This window comes from Balaenoptera borealis, assembly GCF_965194805.1.
Source record: "Balaenoptera borealis genome assembly, chromosome: 6".
Classification (NCBI taxonomy): Eukaryota; Metazoa; Chordata; class Mammalia; order Artiodactyla; family Balaenopteridae; genus Balaenoptera; species Balaenoptera borealis.
In genome coordinates this window covers 34595928-34617922 of record NC_138863.1, presented here as the reverse complement: position 1 = coordinate 34617922, position 21995 = coordinate 34595928, and the positions used below count along the sequence as shown (strand labels likewise).

At 37.1% G+C, this 21995-nt stretch overlaps 1 protein-coding gene across 5 annotated transcripts; it reads right to left on the bottom strand.

Moving 5' to 3' along the window:
- Positions 1 to 695: 695 nt before the first annotated feature.
- STRADB (STE20 related adaptor beta) lies at positions 696 to 21960 on the bottom strand. 5 transcript variants are annotated; one of them, XM_082397402.1, is made up of 13 exons: positions 21784 to 21959; positions 20210 to 20341; positions 18662 to 18755; positions 15598 to 15678; positions 10608 to 10707; positions 7394 to 7515; positions 6188 to 6296; positions 5194 to 5317; positions 3998 to 4169; positions 3230 to 3334; positions 2818 to 3062; positions 2047 to 2089; positions 696 to 1536 (listed from the first exon to the last, which is right to left on the bottom strand). In XM_082397402.1, exons 3-13 carry the CDS (start codon positions 18671 to 18673, stop codon positions 1393 to 1395), a joined length of 1257 nt encoding a protein of 418 aa, XP_082253528.1. In that variant the 5' UTR covers positions 18674 to 18755; positions 20210 to 20341; positions 21784 to 21959; the 3' UTR covers positions 696 to 1392. The 5 variants fall into 5 exon arrangements, with proteins under 5 accessions (XP_082253528.1, XP_082253529.1, XP_082253530.1 ...); XM_082397403.1 differs by lacking the exon at positions 20210 to 20341 and adding an exon at positions 19616 to 19697; XM_082397404.1 differs by lacking the exon at positions 20210 to 20341 and having other exon boundaries at positions 696 to 1480; positions 21784 to 21960.
- Positions 21961 to 21995: the final 35 nt, after the last annotated feature.

Sequence of the window (21995 nt, the reverse complement as noted above, 5' to 3'; positions counted from 1 at the left end):
TTCACAGTACACATATTGACTCTTCACACAGATTTGAGAGCACCTCCTCTGTGGTTCCTGTGAGCCTCTCTTGCTGAGGGGAAATGAGAAGGAGGAGGTTAGTGGAATGAGCTACAGCCCCCACCACTACAGGTGATCTCAATGCCTCCACTGGTACTCATCTCCTTTCTCTCCTCCACCTTGGCAAGTCTTTGTGGCTTGCTTGATGGAGTAACCCAAATATCCTTGAGAGGGGCTAGCCAATAAATATGAAAAGATTTGTGTTTCAGACTATTAGTCTGTATATTACTGTCTCATTGGTTTTCATTTTTAAGTCTTAAAACAATCATTTCAAAATAATTTTTAATGTAATGTTAAATAAGAGTGTGCAAATAAAGAAAATCTACTAATTGAGGTAAATCCCAACTTATCACAGTCCAAACTACATACTCTTTTTGAGACAGCATATCTCTTTTGCTAATAAGGTATAACTATTAAGTTCTCTATGTCCTTGTAAGTTGAATCTCCTACAGGAGCAAGAATAATCATATAAAGGGCTGGAAAATCTGCCTCCATTGAATCAAATACCAGGCTGTCCCCAATTCAACAGGTTATATAAATAAATCTGTTTGAGAAAGAGCTTTCCTTGGCAAAACAAATTAGAATGTATGTTTTAGCTTTGTCAAACCACACAAAGAAAATTATTAAGTATAAACTCAATTGAATAAATCTTTATTGAGCTCCCACGGGGTGCACGAATTTAGGATCTATAATTTACATAAGTAGAAAAGTGTTACTTTAGCCCCTTAACAATTAAAAAAAAAAGCAAATTACAACTTCTCTATATATTTCAAGTGAATCATTTAATGTGAGTGAGGCTCAGTTTGATATTACCATAAGTATTAACAGATGAAAATGGGAAAGTATAAACATTTTCCCTTCTATCAAAAACGGGTTTGATGCCAGGATAAACTAGCCTGTTGGTTTAACAATAGCTGATTAAAAAGGCTAGAGAATCTGGAAGTAAAAAATGTACTTGGAAGCAATGTCCTCTGAGGGCTCATTCCCCTGAGGGCAGCAAAATGCTGAAAAATTTAACTGGCTCAAAAATTATACTGAGAGATCAAAAAGAAGAGTTAGTCACAGCTTGGGAAAAAATTCTGAGAACAGATGACACTAAATGTAGTGAGATTAATAATTCCAAAGTTTCCCTGGAGTTATAATAGCACTCTGAGCTAACCAAAGGGGCTATAACCTCATGCTCCTTTGAACAGAGTGGTTTTAAATGATAGATTCTCCAGTGCACCAACTGTATTTTCAAGTATAATTCTAGTATTTGTACCTAGCAATACAGAAGAAAAAGCAGCAGGGAGAAAGTGTCAAGTATATAGGACATAAAAGGGTTTGGCAGCCCTAGAATTCCCAGTTTGAATCTTTTTCATCAGGAAAATCCCATTCCGGCTCAGTCCAAGGTGACACTGGAGGTGGTGCTGTTGATGGCCTGTGACAAGCAGGAGGCAACAGTGAAAGTATTGAACTCTGGCTTTCTTCCTTCATCTGTTAAAGAAACTCAAAATAAGGCTGTTGGTACATAAATTCAATACATTAGTTTTTTTTAGTAAAAAATAACTTTTAAAGAAATTATGTTAAATGTGTTTAAATTGTTTTTAGGTATTTTCACTTAAACATGCCTTTGATTCTGGTCATCCGAAAACAAGAAGAAGTAACAGCCAAATAAACTGACTTTTATCAGAATTATTTTGCCCTTACATCATTTCTAGCCAATATAGAAAAATAAAATGTCTCTACATTAATCAAAATATAAGCTGAGGATAAAGTAACACATGATGATATTCCGTTTGTCTTTACTCATTTTGTTTTGCTGAATGGAAATATTTTAGAAAGTCTGTAATTAAACTACCAAAAACGTTTTCTTCTTTTTAACTTTACCTTATAAGAAAATTATTAAGAATCTTAGTAACCGAACTGTCCCATTAAGCCAACAAAATGATGTGACTTTTTAGTAGTATTAAAAAACATCTAGACAACAAAGATAGATCAGCTCACCTGTTTGAAGAAAACATGGGATAATAAACTGCTTGCTGATGGCCTGAAATTTTTTTGAAAAAATTATTTTAAAAAAGACCTCATATTAGAATGTAGATTTTTTTGGTGTAAACTATGTTAGAACTTAGGTTTAGAGCTATAAAACTCAATACACAAAAATTAAAAGGAAAAAATAAATGTAAGGAAGCCCAATTCTTAGCTTCAACCTTAACTAATGGGAAGAATTAATTCCAGAGATAACCTTCAATTAGTCTGTAACTTAACATTTATTAGGCACTTACTAATTATAAGGAACTATACTAGGCACTAAGGGGCTTAAAAAAGATTAAAAAGACACACACCTTATTTCCAAAATGCTAACGCATTAGTTATCTGTGATAATAATTATTGTAATACCAGCAACTAACACTCTTGTACTGCTTGGAAGTTTCTAAAATGTCTTAACATAAGTGCAGTAATTAACATCCAGAAAGATTAACTGATTTTTACAAGGTGACTTGGTTAGGAAATGATACAGCTGAGACTGAAGCCCAAGTCTTCTGACTTCTAATCTAGTATTCTTCCCATTTGCTCATTGTCTCCACTTGCTTTTAGCATTGGTATTTTCTGGATTAGGCTACTGTATAGTTTTTTGATGAAAAGACTGATAAAAGATTTGAATTTGGCAAGAAGGAAATATAAAACTTCTATAAAATACTTCTATAAAACTTCTATAAGATATAAAATACAAGACACAGATATTTTATGCTATTTAGAAGTGACCAATATTACCTTTTCTCAGGGTCTTGCTGCAAACAGAGCTGTACCAAGCTAAGGAAGGCAGGAGAGAATGTTTTTGAGGGCGGTGTTTGCAATCTGTCACTATTTACTGTGCGAGTTCCACTGGAGACATGTACACTTTCTCCAATCCCAGAGTCTACACCTGATCGGGAATTTTTCATTCTGGATTCTGACTGAGGGAAAATACTGATATCCAATGGGCTATAAGGAGGACCTTTCAGTTTCTGTAACAACATCTAAAAGAAAGAAAAATTTCCTTCAATCCTTTTCAGGCAAAATATTAAAGCAATAACAACAACAATAAAGGTCCTAAGCGTCTACAGCAAAGATGTTTAAAAGAAATTATCTAGAATGTAAGGGATCTTATGAAAGGTAAGTAGTTCAGGGATTTCAGAGCATTTACCTGAGTCCTGTGCATGTCCTGGAAAGGTACCTGCCCACTGGCCAATTCACAGGCTGTAATCCCAACGCTGTAAATATCTGACTTTACATTATATCCATGTAAATCCTGTAGAACAATTAATTTGAAGTCCTTTAGTGTAAATACCCTTTAAAAAGTTACATACAGGGTTTCCCTGGTGGCGCAGTGGTTAGGAGTCCGCCTGCCAATGCAGGGGACATGGGTTCAAGCCCTGGTCCGGGAGGATCCCACATGCCACGGAGCAACTGGGCCCATGCACCCTAACTACTGAGCCTGCGCTCTAGAGCCCGCAAGCCACAACTACCGAGCCCGCGTGCCACATCTATGGAAGCCTGCGCGCCTGGAGCCCGTGCTCTGCAACAAGGGAAGCCACCACAGTGAGGAGCCCGCGCACCAAATGAAGAGTAGCCCCCGCTCTCCGCAATTGGAGGAAGCCCGCGTGCAGCAACAAAGACCCAACACAGCCAGAAATAAATAAAGTAAATAAATTTATAAAAAAAAAGGTTACATACATATGCTTTTTTGATAAAGGGTGGTGAATAATAATGGAAAAAACTCATGAGAAATCAAGATATACCTAATATTTGGTATACATTTAAAAATTCCTAACATAATTTTGACAAGAAAGAATAAAAAAAGTCTTGCAGTAGGCCTTTCATCAATCCAAATATAAGGGCACAACTGTCCTTCAGTCAAACTCAGAAGACACTTAAGACACATAGACAACCCAATGCAATGGCCACACCTGACCTGTCTCAGTAGTTCTGGACTCAGCCACGGCTGCACTGATGTGCTGAACTGTGGGAAATCATACACAGCCCTATGCTTCTGTCCATGCTTAACCAAACTATGCAGATGGGACAGGCCAGAGAGGGTCACTAGGCCATCACCAGAAATGAGGATATGGCTGGCTTTAATACTCCTAGAACAAAAAGAAACAATCCTAAATACTAAGAAATTGGCCAATGCAGAAAGAATAAAAATCTGGTCAGAATAAATCCATGTATTCCCTTGGAAATTAAATACTCCTTAGAAGTTATAATTTAAAGTTAAATGCAATATTATCCAATAAAAGATAGCCTCTCATGGTATTAACAAAATTTATAAAGATATGTCTAATGTAAAAATTTCCTTCATCAAATAAATTATAAAAGAGCCTTGTTTTTCATCCTAAACACGGAAACTGGAAACTAATAGAGCAGGATGGCCAATAGTCTGGTAAGGTATAATAAAACCTTGATTAATTAGAATACTGTCTGCTAGAAATCCTCAGTTAACCAGAATGCTGCTAAGAAACAACAAACAGTAAGAAAAAAGCTTTGAGGTGAAACAAACAATAAGAAAACAAGCTTATTTAAAAGCAACTTAATTAAAAAGGAAAACAAAGTCCCAATGTATCTTAGAACAGCATTGTTTTTAACATTCAGCCAATTACTTCTGCACCTACAGTTTGGCAACAAGAGAACTGATATTTAGTATGATAATCTCAAAGTGCTACAGAACACTTAAGAAATCAAAGGTTTAGTTACAATCTGTATATAATATAAACATGACATAAAACTGAAAAGCAGATAAAGCAGCTCTTTATTTGCTTAAGGAAAAAACAAAACACAAGAGTTAACTAGGATCCCACTCCCCACAGCTTATACCCCAAACAGATAGGTTCTTGTAACGCTCATTATTGGGACTTGAGCTCTGCGAGGACTGGCACTCCACCCCGGCACTGAGCACAGCACTTGGCACAGAGGAGGTGGTCTGAACATTTCTGGTGAATGAACTATAAAATGTAAGCATCTACTATACATATTGGTTCTTTCCTCCGTCAATTTTCATTTGCAAGTTTCCTATCCTCCATTCTAACACTCAATTGCTCCTTCCTAAAAGCTCCCTAAAAGACTTCTTCCTCTCAAATTCTTTCACTTTGTAAAATACAAATAAATAAATACCTGTGAATACAGCCATTTTGATGCAGATAGTTCAACCCTCTCACTGCTCCAAAGAGAATGTTTCTTATTAAAGTTTCACTCATTCCTTCAGGAAAGTAAGTCCTCAAGAGTTGACTTGCTGAACCTGAAAGAAACCCCTGAAATCTTTAGATGAACACTGAAAGTGATTTTGCTTCTAGCTATGTTTTAAATGTTCTTATCAACCATAAATACACACACATGCTCGCATGCACACGTGTTACATTTTAGAGTCTAACCACTTTCTTATGCCAAGGTAATTTTCCTTCACCAATCTTTAAAAAGACTTTTCTAATGACATGCTAGAGATTAGGAAAGTGAATTAACAATATTCAATATTACTAAAAAAATACATACTGTGTGAGAACATATATATTTTAAATCCACAGGCAATTCACAAAAGCTATCCTAAAAATCAAAGCTCTAGAATCCATTCATTTATTTATTCAATACACCTACTGAACACTACTTGTGCTAGGTATTTTATGACCACCTGGGGATACCAAAATGAAAAATACATACATGATCCTGCCCTTGAGAAGCTCAAATCCAGTGAAGGAGACAGGTACACATGCAGATGTTTACAATACAGTGAAATAAGTTTACAATGCAGAGAAACAAGGATAGGGATGGTGTGCACAAGTAGAAAAACTACTTTTGCTTGAAGAATAACAGCAGCTCTCCACTGCGAGAGAGGAAGGAAACTGAAGGGAAAAAGACAGCTTGTTCAAAGGATTGACTTCTTGGAGAAGCAATCAGTGGTGGTTTCAATGATCATGAGACCCATTCTACGTTTTTTTCTGAAGACTAAAATTCAACATGAACCAGATATAAAAATATATCATGAAATCTAGAATTGGCCATCAGATTTATAAATTAAAAGTAGTGAATCATAAATCTAAGATCACACTCATCCTTATAATTATAGCATCCAGGCTAAACCATGAATTATTTTACCTAAAATGAGTTTTCTTACCATAGGCCATAAAAGGAGAAATAACCCAAAGCCAGCTGCCAACAGTGAAAACAGTCCAGTAAGTTGTAATATTGGGATGCCGGAAAAAGTGGGACAGAATCACTGCTTTCTAGTACAGAAACACAAGAGACAAGACATTTAAAAACAACCTTTTTAGCTGATTCACGTTGTTAAAAAGCAGAAACTTACACACCAGTGTAAAGAAACTGTACTCCAATAAAGATGTTAAAAAAAAAGGGGAAATGTAGATAAGAATAAAGTGGATTTAAATAATAAAACAAACCAAAAAAACCAACCTTTTTCCTCATTATGAAGATAACAGCAGTAGTGGCAGCTTATTAGTACTAATAATGGAGCTTATTAGTACTAAGCACTGTTCTTAGTGCTATCATGTCTTTAAATCTCACAACCACTACACAAAGTATGTGACATTATAATTCCCATTTTACAGAAGAGGATACTTAGAAACAAGCTAGAAAACTTGTCCAAAGGCACATAATTAATGAAAGTAGGATGTGAACTTATTACACAGTCTGACTCCAGAGAGGTCATAGTCAATAACTATACTGTGTTCTTATGATAGAAACATTTAAAAAATACATTAAAATATGAATATAAAAGTCACTTCTAACATTAAATCATAGAACCACTGTTAACATTTCAGTATAATTTCTTCCAGTCTTTTTCTGTGCAATATACATGTGCACATATAAATAGTTAAAAAAATGGGATAATATCAAAACAAAATCCTTTCCCTCTTTATATCAAAAATGATTAGTGACAATTGAAATGGTATTATAATATTCCTGAAATGCAATCTGTTAAAATTTATCAATTCAGAACCTAATTTTACTTAGCTGGATGAAAAGGAAACTGTTTGCTTTTGTTTTTTCTATTTCCCTATAGGACTATTTGTGACTGGACTGACGAGGGGTATTTAAATAAATTCCAGACCAGTGTTCCAAATATGATATTCATTTGAAGGAACTTATAGTAGTTACCAAAGTTTGAATATATTTGCTCTTTCATGGATCTGGCTTCCAAGTATTCTTTCCAATTCTGTAATTGCATGTTTATTAGAAGAAAGAAATCTACCTTTCTCTAACAGAACTACTAATTTGCGAAAAAAAAAATTCTTATAGGTGTAATCTTCTCAAATAGACATTAAGTTAAATGTATCTTTTTTTTTTTTTTTTGTATTGTTACCTGTAAAGCTTTCAGGCGTTCTTCAGTGCAGTTTTCCAGATTTGTAATTTTTACAGTGACCGGTGTTCCTGTAGGAGTATGCCGTGCAAGATGGACAGAAGTCAAGTTGTCAAATCCTCTTCCTACAATCAGACGTAAAACTTGTGTTAATGACCAAAGGAAAAAAACTGATAATCTGGAGTTCATCAAAATAAAAAAATTAAAAATTTTGGCTCTTCAAGAAAACACTGTTAAGAAAATGAGAAGGCAAGCCACTGATTGAAAGTATTAACAATATTTATATCTGAGAAGACTTACACACAGAGTACTATATAAAGAACTCTTATAGCTCTATAATAAATGACAAACATCCCAACTAAAAATTAGGCAGAAGATTAAATAGGTAAGCCACAAAAGAAGACACAGAAGTGGCCAACAAGCACATGAAAAGATGCTCAAAATAGAGGAGTAGGAATTAAACACAATATACCATTACACACCTATTGTAATGGTTAATATTGTGACTTGATAAACAAATTGTTACATTCAAACAATGGAATGTTACTCAGCAATCCCCTACTCCCAGTCCCTGGCAACCACTGATGTGATTTTTGTTTGTCATGTAAATAGTATCATAGGGAGTACAGTTTTTTGTGTCTGGCTTCTTTCACTTAGTATAATGCTTTTGAGATTCATCCATGTTTCAGTAGTTAATTTCTCTCTATTGCAGAGTAATAATCCATTATATATATATACCACAATTTATTTTTATCTATTCATAAATTGACAAATACTTTGGTTGTTTTCAGTTTTTTGTGACTACAAATAAAGCTGCCAAAACCATTCTTTAAGTAGACATATGTTTTCATTTCTCTTTGGCAAATACCTGCAAGTGGGATTGCTAGGTCGTGTACGTTTAACTTTATAAGAAGTTGCCAAACTGTTTTTGAAAGTGGCTGAACCTCTTTGCATTCCCACAAGCCACGTATAAGTACTGCAGTTACTTGACATACTCACCAGCATTTGGTGTTGTCAGTTTTTAAATTAAAAACACCTAGAATGGTAATCTCTTAATAGACACCTAATAAATGTTAGTTTCCTCCCTCTCTCCACAGTCACCAAATTCTGTCACTTTTATTGTTGAAATGCAGCTAATCTGAAATTCATCCCTTCCTCCCCAGCAACAAGCATCACTTGCCTTAACTCAAGTCCTGTCCTTGTTCTCTGGATAGATGCAGTGACTTCCTCACTATGCCCTGCATTCTCGATCAGGACATGCACCAAAACTACTGATGGAACTACTTCAAAAGCCTGTGCCTAGGTCCCATTCACCAGAAATTTTGATTCAGGTCTGTGATGGGATATAGGCATTGCAATTTTTAAAAAGACTCCGGTGATAAGGATGATACTTCTGGCTGTAAACCCCTGATATACTATATCTTCCAGATTGCTGCCTGGAACTGCTGCCAGTTGTCCTTCTAAATTCAACATTTTATCAAAAGAAAGGTACTACAGTGCAGCAGCTGAGAGCTTAGACCTTACAGTCACAACAGTTTGCTTTCAAATCACTAACTGTATGACTATTACTTAAATTCTCAGAGCCTCAGTATCCTCATCTGCAAAATGGGAGGGCTAAAGGGGTGAAATGAAAAAATACATATAAAATGTTCAGCCTAATGCCGATTAGATGCTATTATTATCATCATCACTATTCCACAATGTCTCTCTAGTAGAGACGATAGATTCCAAACCTTTCCTTAAATCCACTGAGTAATGAAGTGGGCACGTTGCGGGGCTGACAGAGAGAGTCTGAACTTCTATATATATACCCTATATGAGGTCTTTCACAATGTGTTCCAAGCCTCCTTTTTCAGATTTATCTCCTCCTACTGCCTACTCTCCCTATGTTCCTGAGTCTAGGCACAGAGCAGCTATGTGATAGTCCTTCCTCAGTCACCTATTGGAGTAATTATTTTTTTACCTTTTTTTGGATTGACACCATCTGAAAAGTCCTTTCTAATTTGGGGGCATTTTCCACCAGTGCTATTTTAGAAAAGGTCAAATCCTTATTTCTCTTTTGGTCACCCTGACCTGGGCATGGGAGGGTCAATGACATAAGCTTGGTCAATTGGAGGACGAAGTGAGTGACAAAAGAAGCAGAGGCAGTCAGAACTCACACTTAAAACTTAAAACCTTACCTAAAATCCCATTTTTAGTAGAAACTTTTTTCAGTTAAGTTGGAACTCACCAGTGGGGTCCAACATCATCTAGTGGGGATAAAGTACCCTACTAGCGTACATTAACTAGGCTGCTCTTATGCTGTGACCCAGGCTACGGTTCTAGTCACATAGTTTCTCTTGGTTTCTTCCAAGCCCATTTCTCTAGCCAATGATTCTGTGAGTTAGCAAAATTGTTCAAAAAATTCTTTTAGTTTAAGTAGTCAGGACTGTTTTTTGTTGTTTGAATAAAAACCCTGACTAGAATATTTAGTAAACTTTTCCTCATGCTTCAGGATCCAGCCTCTTTTTGCTATCTTCCTTGACTCCTAGAAGAGTCGAGATGAACAGGTGAATGCTCCATCTTCTCTGTTCCCATAACACTTAGCGCACCTCTACTATAGTACCGTCCAGTGCATAAGACAAAGCTATCTTTCATGTTCGTCTTCCCAGAGAGGATGTGAACTCCTCAAGTGTTTTACATGGCTTTATATTCCTAGCACCTGAGATAGTATCTCTTTGTATTATTTAAGAGGTGTTTCTGAATACTCAGAGCAACTTTTCACAGGTATAAGGCTAAAAACAATAACTCAGCCGGTTCCAAACTTAACTGAAAAAAGTTTCTACTACGAATGGGATTTTAGGCAAGGTTTTAAGTTAAAAGAAAGTAATTTGGCTAAAGGACTGTAACTGAAAAGATTTACATGATTTGATTTAAATCAGACAAATGATCAGAAGTTCCCCACAATAAAAATACAAATAACAAATGCTTAGATTATTTAGTGTCTTCCTCCTCTACAAGTACTTCAGTGAAAAAGTAAAAATTCTAGAAGGTAATCTTGAAAAATATCTGGGCTACTGTTTTACAGATAAAATTAACAGATCCGTTTGACTGACACAATTAACATTTAGTTTTATGCTGTGGGTAACAACAGAGACCTGCTTACAAAGTAATCTTTTTGTCATCAATTTCATTTCTAACAATGATGAGTCAATTAGATGCAATCCAGAATGATTACCTATTTCCACTTGGAGTTCATAGTGAGAAACGTTGGTGGAACAGATCACTTCACTGGCTCTAGTGGATAGAGGCAACAAGGAAAGGGTTGGCTCATCAACCTGCATTGTTTTAAAAATATGAAAACAAAATAGGTATAAACTTTTTGGTGCCCCAATTTGGTCCCCTACTCCAATGTAAAATACTGATATTGTCTTTTCAAGCACACAAGTGCTCATTAGGAAGGCACTGAAAGGTGGCTTAAGAGACTGTTTTGAGATCCATAAAGTATTTACAACAGCTAATAAGGGATGCTAGTTATAAAGCTATCAGCCTGCGAAGGGGGAGAGGGCCAGAAAAACAGATTTACAGGTACTGAAGAATACTTTTCAGCACAATTTCCAGGAAGCATTCTTAGGAGTTGCTAAGAATGGCTGTTGACTCTTCAGGGTATCTAATAAATATATCAAGGGAAGAAATGAAAGGACCTACGAGGAATATTCTATTCTGGTGCTCTTGCTTCAAGTGGTTATCAGTTACAATCACTACACATACACGTATCTGCTCAGCTAACGGAGGTGTTAACAATCAAGGAACAATTTCCATACTAAAACCTATTAAAAGAAGCTGAAGACGTTTTTCAAAGATGAGATGAATCAGAAGGGAGGTCAGAAAGAAAAATAAGCCTCAAGAGATGGGAGAACAGGATAGGGTACAGAAGTCCTGAGTTAATGACCATGTACCACTATGGCCTTTCACGGGATACTGTGGAGTCAGAGTGCTAGGTTTGCACCAGATCCCAGTGGCACTGAAATAACATGCACACAGGAGAAAGAAGAGGCCAACACCACTGGCATCATATGATAGCCATGAGGATCTCTAAAAGGACACCAGTACTCCGAAAGACACTTAGCAGCCTTTACAGGCACCAGCAGGTGGCAAGAATCTTGTTACTACCTCCAAGGTAAAGAGAAGGAAGAAGGGAGTTAGGAATGACATTACTATGTACTAGGAATTCTGCTATTTTGTACATTTGATTCTACATGTTCCCCAAGTTTTTAAGAGAGCAGAAAAATATAATTGTAAGCTCATGGTAAAAGGTGAATAATCTGCAAGAGGGATGAAAGGCTATAAAAAGAAATTCTACCATACGATTGGAAATAATCCCAATGAAGAAAGAAATCTAAATAAATCAATTCAATTTCTTTAGAACAAGTAGTCTTAAACTCAGATTTAAAGAACACATGTAAGAGAGAGAAGGAAGAGCATATAGCAGTTTAAAAAATGTTTAAAGTGATAAGCTATAAGTCTGTCAGGAAGGCTAGAGCACAGAATGAACTGAGGCTTACAGTTCACTGCTTGAAAAAAATGGCATCAGGTTACCAGATGATGGATTGAAATAAGGCTAATCAACCTCTACTTTGCTTCCATCAACTCCATTAGGGAAATAGACTTCTTTAAACTAGAAGCACTTAGGTTGTAATTAAGTAGCTGAAGCTCAAAACAGGTTGTTTTAAATAGGTTCAAACCTCCAAACCAAAGACAATTACATCTAGGATATTAAGTCTGCAAATATAGTAAAACTCAGATGAGAAACCCGAATGGAAATAGTCAAACATTGACTCAATTTTCAAAAAAGGGAAAAAAGGATAAAGGGGCAAGCTTGATGCTGTTGCCCAGTAAGGTCTGGTATCAAATCACTACACAGATGAGTTATGGACACTTAAGAAAACAACATGGTAATCACAAGAAGACAATATAGGTTTACTAAGAGTAAATCATCTTAAAACTAACCTCACTTCTCTTTTTGATTTCATGACTAGTTAGAGAATTAGAAAGCAAAAATCATGGCAGGGTCCTTGTCCTTGTCAAACTTTTTAATAACTTTTTGAACTAAAAATTCAAAAGACCTGGTTAATGAATAATCTGGGAAAAAAGTCATGAAAACAATACCATTTACAATAGCACCAAAAAGAATAAAATACTTAGAAATTAACTTAACCAAGGCAGTGAAAGACTTGTACAATGGAAACTACAAAACATTGCTGAAAGAAATTAAAGAAGACATAACTGAATGGAAACATACTTCATGTTCAAAGATTGGAAGACTTAATATTATTAAAATCTCAAGGGATCCAGAATAGCAAAAACAATGTTGAAAAAAGAACAAAATTGGAGGACTCCCTCTTCCTGATTTCAAAACTTACTACAAAGCTACAGTAATTAAAACAGTGTGGTGTTGACACAAAGACAGACATATAGAGCAAGAGAACAGAATAAAGAGCCCAGAAATAAACCCTCACATATATGGTCAAATGACTTTTGACAGGTGTGCCAAGACCATTCAATGGAGCTAGGACAGTATTTTCAACAAATGGTGCTGAGAAAACTGGATATCCAGATGCAAAAGAATGAAGCTGGACCCTTACCTATACAAAAATTAACTCAAAATGGATCAAGAAAATATTTGTAAGTCATGCTTCTGATAAGATGTTAATACCCAGAATATAGAGAGAACTAAAATTCAACAACAAAAACAAACAACCCAATTCAAAAATGGGCAAAGGACTTGAATAGACATTTCTCCACAGAATACATGTGTGTGGTCAATAAACATATGAAAAAGTGCTCAACATCACTAATCATTAAGGAAATGCAAATCAAAACTACAATGAGATACCACCTCACACCCTTTATGATGGCTGTTATCAAAAAAGCAGAAAATGAGTATCGGAGAGGATGTAGAGAAACTGGAACTCTTGTGCTCTGCTGGTGGGAATGTAAAATGGTAGAGCCACTGTGGAAAACAGTATGGTTGTTCCTCAAAAAATTTAAATAGAATTACCATACGATCCAGCAATTCCACTTCTGGGTATATACCTAAAAGAATTGAAATCAGGGTCTCAAAGAGATATTTGTACTCCCATGTTCATAGCAGCACTATTCACAATAGCTACAATGTGGATGCAACCCAAGTGTCCACCAACAGATGAATGAATAAGCAAAATGTAGTATATACATATAATGGAATATTATTCAACCTTAAAAAGTAAGGAAATTCTGCAGTATGCTACAACACTAGTGAACCTTGAGGACATTATGCTAAGTGAAAAATCTCAGTCACAAAATAACAAATACAGTATGATTCCACTTATACTGGTACTTAGAGTAGTCAAAGATCAGAGACAGAAAGTAGAAGTGTGGTTTCCAAGAGGTGGGGGAGTTATAAGGGAAGGAGGAGCTACAGTTTAATAGGTACAGAGTTTCAGTTTTACAAGATGAAAAGAGTTACAGAGATGAATGGTGGTGATGGTTGTACAATATTATGAATGTATTTGATGCCACTGAACTGTACACTTTAAAATGGTTAAGATGGTAAACTTTATGTTATGTGTACCTAGCACAATAACCCCTCCCACAAAAAAAGCAGCACTTGTGGAAATTTCCTGAGTTCTAGGCCTCTCTCTTGGTAACAGCAAGGAGTCAACAACAGACACTTTACTTTCTAAACACTACCTGTCTGAAGGGTAATACTTGAATGAAAACTAGGATTGGATACTATATCCTATTGTACAAAAAGGTACGTAACTAGAAGACTACAGTATTAGTGAGTAAAAAGTGAAATGACAAAAATGATGACAACTGAAGATAAGGTCAGGATAAATTTATAAATAGGATTAACTGGGATTACTCTATTTTGTAGGACTAAGGTATCTGCAAGGCAGGTTCTATTTTATAGAAAGAATTATAATATAAAATGAAGATTAAGAGATTTAGAGGGGAAGATCCCAGAGAAATATTTATTTCTCAGCATGTTTCTTTAAATATTATTTAATACATCAGACATTGCCCAGGGATGATAAAGATAAAAAAGACAGGATGCCTATTTTATGGGGATCATGTGGAGAGACATATACATCAATCATTGTGAGATAATATAGTAAATGCCATTTTATGAGGATGTCTAAGATCCGTAGGACCATAATAGAATTAAAGGTACAAGAGCAAAGGCTTCAGAGATGTGATAGTTGAGCCAACTCTTTAAGCATGAGGAATAATTTTAGAGGGGTATTTCAAGCAGAAATAAAAGTATGTGCTAAGACTCAGCAGCAATAAATGAAACTCAAACAGTAGACATATTCCATACCATTAAGAGTCCTTATAAAACACTAACAAGTTTAGGCTTTATCCCATACGTTTTAGGAAACCAATGGCAATTTTAAAGCTGGAAAGTGGCACAAACAGGCCTGTATTGGTAACAGTGTTGAATACTGATCTGAGTGGAAGAGGAGGTTATATGTGTGTCTAGGAAACTAGAGGCAATGTGTTTACCTGCAATAGTCCAGGTGAGAGATGATGAGATTTGAGTAGTAGCAGTGATCAGGTGAAGGAGGGGATGGACTCAAGGGCATTTCAGAGACAGATCCGTAAGATTTGGTGTGTAACTAGATGTGGGGGCAGAGGAAGAGGCAGTGTGAGGATAACTCCGAAGTTTCTAGTTAGGGTGATTTAGTAGATGGATTTTCATTTGCCAAAGCAGGAAATTCAATAGGTCAGTGACGTTTTGAGAGATTAAGGTTTTACTCAAACTGCACAGAGATGCCTTTGAAAACGCTAACCAGAGGAATTCTACAGACACATCTGGTGCCCAGGAAAGAGTCCAAAGTTGCAGGTAAAAACTTGAGAATCATCAGTCCTACCTGATGACAGGGTCCCCTCACAACCTGAAGGAAAACCTCAGGTAGCTCCAGACAATCTGAAATCTGAGCAACTGAAATCACAGGAGCCGGTGAGACTGCTTAGGGAGAGTCTGTTTAGGCAGAAGAGCAGAGGCCAATTATAGACTTCTGGAGAATAGCTTATGTAGAGGAAGAAGAAACAGTAAAAGAAGAAAAGTGAAAGAAATGAGAAGTAAAGAAAAAGAGATATAGGAGAACCAGAAATTATATTCTGTAAAATGGTGTCACAGAAAGCAAAAGAGGAGTATTAATTGTACTTAACCATTTTCTTACCAAGTTTTGATGGGTACTGGTTTCAGACTGTTTTTCAGGTCTGAGTGATTCAACTTGTGTTCGTGAAGTGCAGAAACAATCCTGTAAATTCAGAAATATACTAAATAAGTGAAAAATAACTCACAAGATAAGTAAGGGTGGCATGTGGATACAAAATAGTCTGTTGACTGGGGTGAGGAGCAGAGAGAAAGGGCAACGTGCAGGAACCTGAATTGGAGCCAGGATTCATACTGTGGAGGTAGACAGTATGGGAGAGAACGGAGAAGCAGCTGGGTATGCAGAAGACAAATTTCATATCTGCTATAATTTTACTTGATGCTATCTCTGATTCTTGCCCTCTACCCTGGAGATAATAATATCAATTCATTTTTACTGCTGGTGTTAATTTTTAACCCTTTCATAATCTTTGCAGTGTTTTTCTGAATATTTAGCTAGAGATTTACTCTGCTATGCTCATCATATTATTTTTATCTTGATCCTCAGATTTTCTTTTTCCCTTAAGTGTGGGAACCATGTTTATCCACATTAAACCACACATTGAGTATATCAATATTTGGAACCAATTTTGTTTCGTAAGGTGATAAACATCTCTAACCAACTCAAATCAAATTAAGAGACTTAGTTCCATTATCACAATTTACATTTTCCTGCATTTCAACTCAGTGTTCTGTTACACATATTGTCAATAAAGAAATGTAACACCTACACATGTTAGTGGCATGAAGCTGATGTTATACTTATTTAGGAAGAAAAGGTATGTCAAAAGAAAAGTATAAACAAATTGTATCAAAGAGAATTTTAATTATTTTCAAGCATCTCATGAACATTCATTTTTATATGAACATTAAAGTATAATATCAAATGAGTCTTTAAGACAAGTCCATCCACGTCTATTTTGCAGTCACTTAAAGTAATCAAACTTCCTTTAGCTTAAAATATGCCAGAATCTCTCATTAATCAAACTAGTCATTTTCCCAGTTAGCCTAAATTACTGATTAAGTTGAATTCCTACAGTCTGTACATATCAATCTTACCACAATAATTTGACATATATCCCCATCGTTTTATGTAAAACTCACCCCTGAAGAACAGGAGCTAACAGTGTCAAGATAGCTGTAGAATCATTTCCTTTGCAAAGTTTCTGCTGGTTTGTGTAGGGTGAATAACATTTACAATATAAGTTTTTGAAGATACTTAATACTGTTGTTCATATAAAAAATAGCCACCAGTTACATCATTTATATATTATATTTGGTATTTACATATATTTTCCAACATTTGCCCTGAATCTTTCACAATAGTCATTCATAGTATTGTGTGGGAAAGGGTTAGCAGGCCTAAAACTGCTCTCCTTGGAAAGGCCTGTTTGCAAGGTTGACCCTTGGCTGGTATCTAGGAACTCGGATTTTGGAAAGGTTCCCACCACTCCCCAGTAAGAACGGATCATGGTGTGCCTAAACTGTCTATACAAACAACATGGTTTATGCTGAACACCTGCTTTCTTTCTGGGAGTCTGGAATTTTGTTCCTGCTGCTCCTCTGAAAACACCACTTCTTAGCTGTCAAAAAGAGGTAAAACTTGAATGAGGAAGAATCCTTCATAAGCGAAAACATTTAACTTTATCTCAGTTACGCAAATATCTCACTGAGGAGAAAACATGAATGTTTTGATTCAAAGGATTCTAAATATTTCATTGCAAGAAGAATACAAAGTGAAATTATTAACAAACTGAACAAATATAAATGACCCTATCAAATTCTATTTTTCCAAAAATCCATAATTATGAAATAATAGATTACGTAAGATGTCCTTTCCCCCAAATTTGGAAGCCCTGGGCAACCACACAGCCCTTTGAATCTCAGTATCTCCATCTATCAAATGCCCTTTTACATCTCATCCAACCCACAAACTGACATAAAATTGTTAATCTTAAGTAATCCTTTAGAGCAGGGGTCAACAAACTATGGTCCACGAGTCAAATCTGACCCGCCACCTGTTTTAGTGCATAAAGTTCTACAGAAACACAGACACGTTCATTTGCATTTATTTGCATATTGCCTATGGCAGCTTTTACAAGAGTAACTTAATAGAGATCACATAGCACACAAATACTACCTGGCCCTCTAAAGAAAAAGTTTGCTGATCCCTGCTTTAGAAAATGAGGTAGATATTTCACCTCAATGTATTTTCCAGATATATAAAGCTCCCCTTTTAAGTAGATAAACTTTAAACATAAAGTAAATGCATTATATATTTTCCAAATAACTAACAATACAGTCTCCTAACTTCATAGTTCTGCCTCTCAGACTTGGTGAGTGATAGAGTGGATTGGCAGATGTGAGTTTGAGCCCTGGCTCTAATTCTTTGCAATCATGGGCCAAACTCCACATGAGGATTAAACCACCTGCCCTGCTTACAATTTTGAAGACTGAGAGAGATATAATATACGAAAGTATTTGTAAATTACAAATCATCACACAAATGCACCCACCACTTTTTAAAAGATCACTGCTTTAATAATTCAAATATTCAAATAATGTATTATATTCTACATAAGACACAATGAAAGTCCTAAAACTACTTAATCTAGAGTAGATACCATGGACTTAATATAAACAAAAACCAAGTCAGTATCTATACATCATATTAGACAATGACCCTAATGTTTCCTGTCTTGTTAAGTCAAGGGGCTTATTTTTCATACTATTTTGCTTGCCTTTAGTCAGATGGAAATTTGTCAAAGGGATTTTTGAAAGATTTAAAGGATAAGGCATAGCTAACTGGATGGAAGAGGAATGTCTAAGGACAGTAAATGTATGAGAAAAAGTGGGTATGGGACAAAGGAATAGAAGGAGCATATCAGAAAAGTATAGGAGAAGCTCTTTTTTAAAGAGACAAAAACTCAATGATAATTTAACTCCTTTTTAAAGACCAGAAGTCTTTCAGATCAAAATAACATCTCAGAGCCTATGAATATTCCATCAGAGTATGCCTATGATGGCTTTGCACTAATATCTAATTACATTATTGACACAAAATTAGATCCACACTTATAAAAACTTACCAAAAGAGACATTGAATCGCTTTAGTTCACAGAAAGTGAGAAAAATCCATCTACTCCAAAGATTTCTGCTTTATCTTCAAGATACAGAAATATCCTAGTATAAAAACAGAAGCAAAATAACTTAAATTTACACACAAATTCCTTAAAGATCTAGTTGCCATAAACCCACCACTATTTGGGCAGCTATTCTTTGACACAAGGACTACAGACATTCCTGAAAGGTGTCCTTAAAGAGCATTTCTGTTTACTGAACCCTATTTGGGATCTGACATCACAACAGAAAGGCAGAGTGAAGTTGAAAGGAGGTTCTGAATATTTCCAAAGCCTCAATAAACCTGCATCTCTTCTCATCTTTTCTATACTACTTTTTTACAGAAACCTAAGCAAATGTAAAAGCAATACAGAAAGGCTATGTTGGACCCACTCTTAATACAAATGATCCCCAAGAATTTCCAATGGTTCTACTTAGAAGTAAACTTTGAATCTTCCAAAGCTTCCTTATCTGATTAATTACCTATTAAATCATCTGGGGTCACTGACCGGCAAATTTGGGAAAGAGTCAAGATTAGCAACAGACTAGGAATTAATTATATTTTCTTCTTGCCATGTTTAAAAAAAGATTTTTTTTTCAGTTTTCATGTGAAAATAATATTTTCTGTAGGTTGAATATTTTTTACCTTATGATTCTTAGTTCTCATTTCCATTCTTCTTGGAACTTATTGACAGATAGGAAATATATGCAGATTATTATACAAATAATTCCTGTCCACTTTCACTGATGGAGTATTAATCTCAATAGTTTATGAAGGCTCCAACAGATGCAGAGGTTTAAAATAGTAACTTATTCAGATTCAAGGAGCTACAAAAGCACCACCAAAAGTTTCCAAATCTTTCCTAATAGAAAGGGTGGCAATGTTCAAAACTTGCTAGTGCTGGGTATTCCCTTACACCTACCCAGTATCTCTTTCACCTAAACTGTGGTTCATTATTTCATTTTAATGAAGACCCTAAGTTAGATCAAGGCATCTGCAAACATCTGAACAAATGAGAAAGAAAAAGCTTTTGTAAACCATAGATATTATACAGCAGCATCCAATTTTACTGCTAAGAAAAGATGTCAATTTATTCAGGATATTCACTACAAACCAAAGGAAGAGAATGCGAAGAAGAAAAAAACCGGAAATGGTTTATTTTTGTCACCTGCCATTCATTATCATCAATTGAAGGCACTGGTGTTTGCTGTGTTACAAAAGGGGTAATGCAAAACCTGCCCTGCTCACTTTCCAGGGTGATTCGGAGCAAATGAAATACTTTATCTGAAAGTGCTCAGAACTACCAAATACTGTATCAATAAGAGCTTGAGAAGATGCTCTGAAAGGTACCAAATGGTAGGACTCATTTGGAAAGTAAGTTGGCAATGTTTTGATAACTATAAAAATGTTCATCCCTTTTGACCCTGTAAAATTCTCACTTCTAGTCATCTATTCTAAGGAAATATCCAAGTAAATGAAGAAACCACACGCATGTAGAAAGTAATTACCCTGTTACCCGAAATGGTCAAGTATTCATCCCACAAGTGTTTAATGAATGGCTGCCATGGGTCAGGCACTGTGCTGGGCACTGGGGACACTCACCAGTGATCGAGGCAGACAAGGCCCTGACCACTTGGAGCATACATTCCTACAAGCAGAAAGATCAGGGATGTCGTGATTAACTGAATTTCCTGGTTCTCAGGACTTTGTTTCTTGCTCTTTCCGTGTAATATCAGTTAAGTTCTTTCTTAAACAACAACAAAAAAACTTTAAACTCCATTACATTATCTATTTTTCAGAAAAACTCATAAGCAGCGGACACAATCTGTGAGAATTGTCAGTACTCAAGGGGTTGCCCACGTGCGTGGCTTAATCCCAGAGGATTTTGCTTTAGATGTGACAGACTATTAAGAGATAATTTTATGAGACATTTTGAGGTCAAGGCAGCAGCTGCCCCTGCTAAGAGACGGGGTGAGCGGGGGTCGCTGGAGGGCGGGGTATAGATCTGCCGTCATAATTTTCTCCTGCATGCTCTTTCACTAGGTATGAACATAAACCCTTTTCAAAAAATCATACTTGAGACTTGTATTTCTAAATGCATTTACAAGTATATCAGTGTGGTCCCTCACCCTTATATCTCAAAAGCGAATTAGAATAAAGCTTTCTAAATAATTTAAATTTGTTCTAAAATAGAATGGTTCCTCCGAAAGCTTTAATCTGAAAGGTTAACACTTTCTGCGACAATCGGAAGGCGCATCTAAATTACAGAACTCGGGTTTTGAGTTAATTTAAGCATCCAACAGAGGCCCTTGTTACAGGGAATGCAAAAAAGCCAGATTTAACTCTCTTTGCGGAGCTTTAAAATTACTGTAATTTTCAAAGTTATCTTGGGAACCCATAAAATCTTAAAAATTATAGCCACGCACAACTCGGTAGAATTTTCCAAACTTAGCATCGTGACTCAGGCTTTCAAAAAATATTTACTAAGCATCTACTGTGTGCCAGGCTCTATCCTGGATAGGCGCTGTCACCAATTCCAATCGAGTTCTGAGGGAAAAGGTACGCGACACAACAAACCCACGAGGGAAAAACACAACGCTGAACCTAAATACCGAGGACGAAACGCGGCTTGAGCGTTCAATTACGTAAAAGCTTCCTTCCAAGTCCTGCTTTGGGGGACTTTGCAGCGAACTCGCAGAAGGCGGCACACAGAGCCGGGCCGGAGGGCACCTCGGGTCTGGAGACTCCGCGTGCCTGTGAGTGCGGCCAAAGGTGACAGCAGGGGTGGGGGTGGCGCCGCGGGCGGCTGGGCCCCGCGCACCTGGCACCGCCTACCCCGCACGCAGGTGCCTCGGCCGCCGCGCGGCCCGGCACCCCGGGCCGACCCGGAGCCGCGCGGCACGCAGGGGCCGCTCGCCACGCCGAGCCGGACTCCCGCCACGGCTCCGTCGGCCGCCCGGGCTCAGGCTGGAAGCGGGGCGGCGAGTTCTAGCCTCGAGCTTCCGTAGGCGCGCGCTGGCCGAGCCGCGCTCCCTCACTTCGCGACCAGCCCGTAGCCCTTCCCCTCCCCAGCCCGGCCTCCCTCATTACCCTGGCGGCGACCGCGGCCAGCGGCTCTCCTCAGGCGGCCAGCGGTGCGGGGCCCGGGCGCCAGGCCCGCCCAGCGGCAAAGCGAGCGCGCAAGGCCCGCTCGCGGCACAAGCCGCGGAGCCAGGAGGGCGGCGCAACCCGTCTGGCGCTGTGGGCCTGGAATTCTGCCCCAACCCCCAGCAGCCCTCCTGCACTGGGCTCGCCCCACCCTG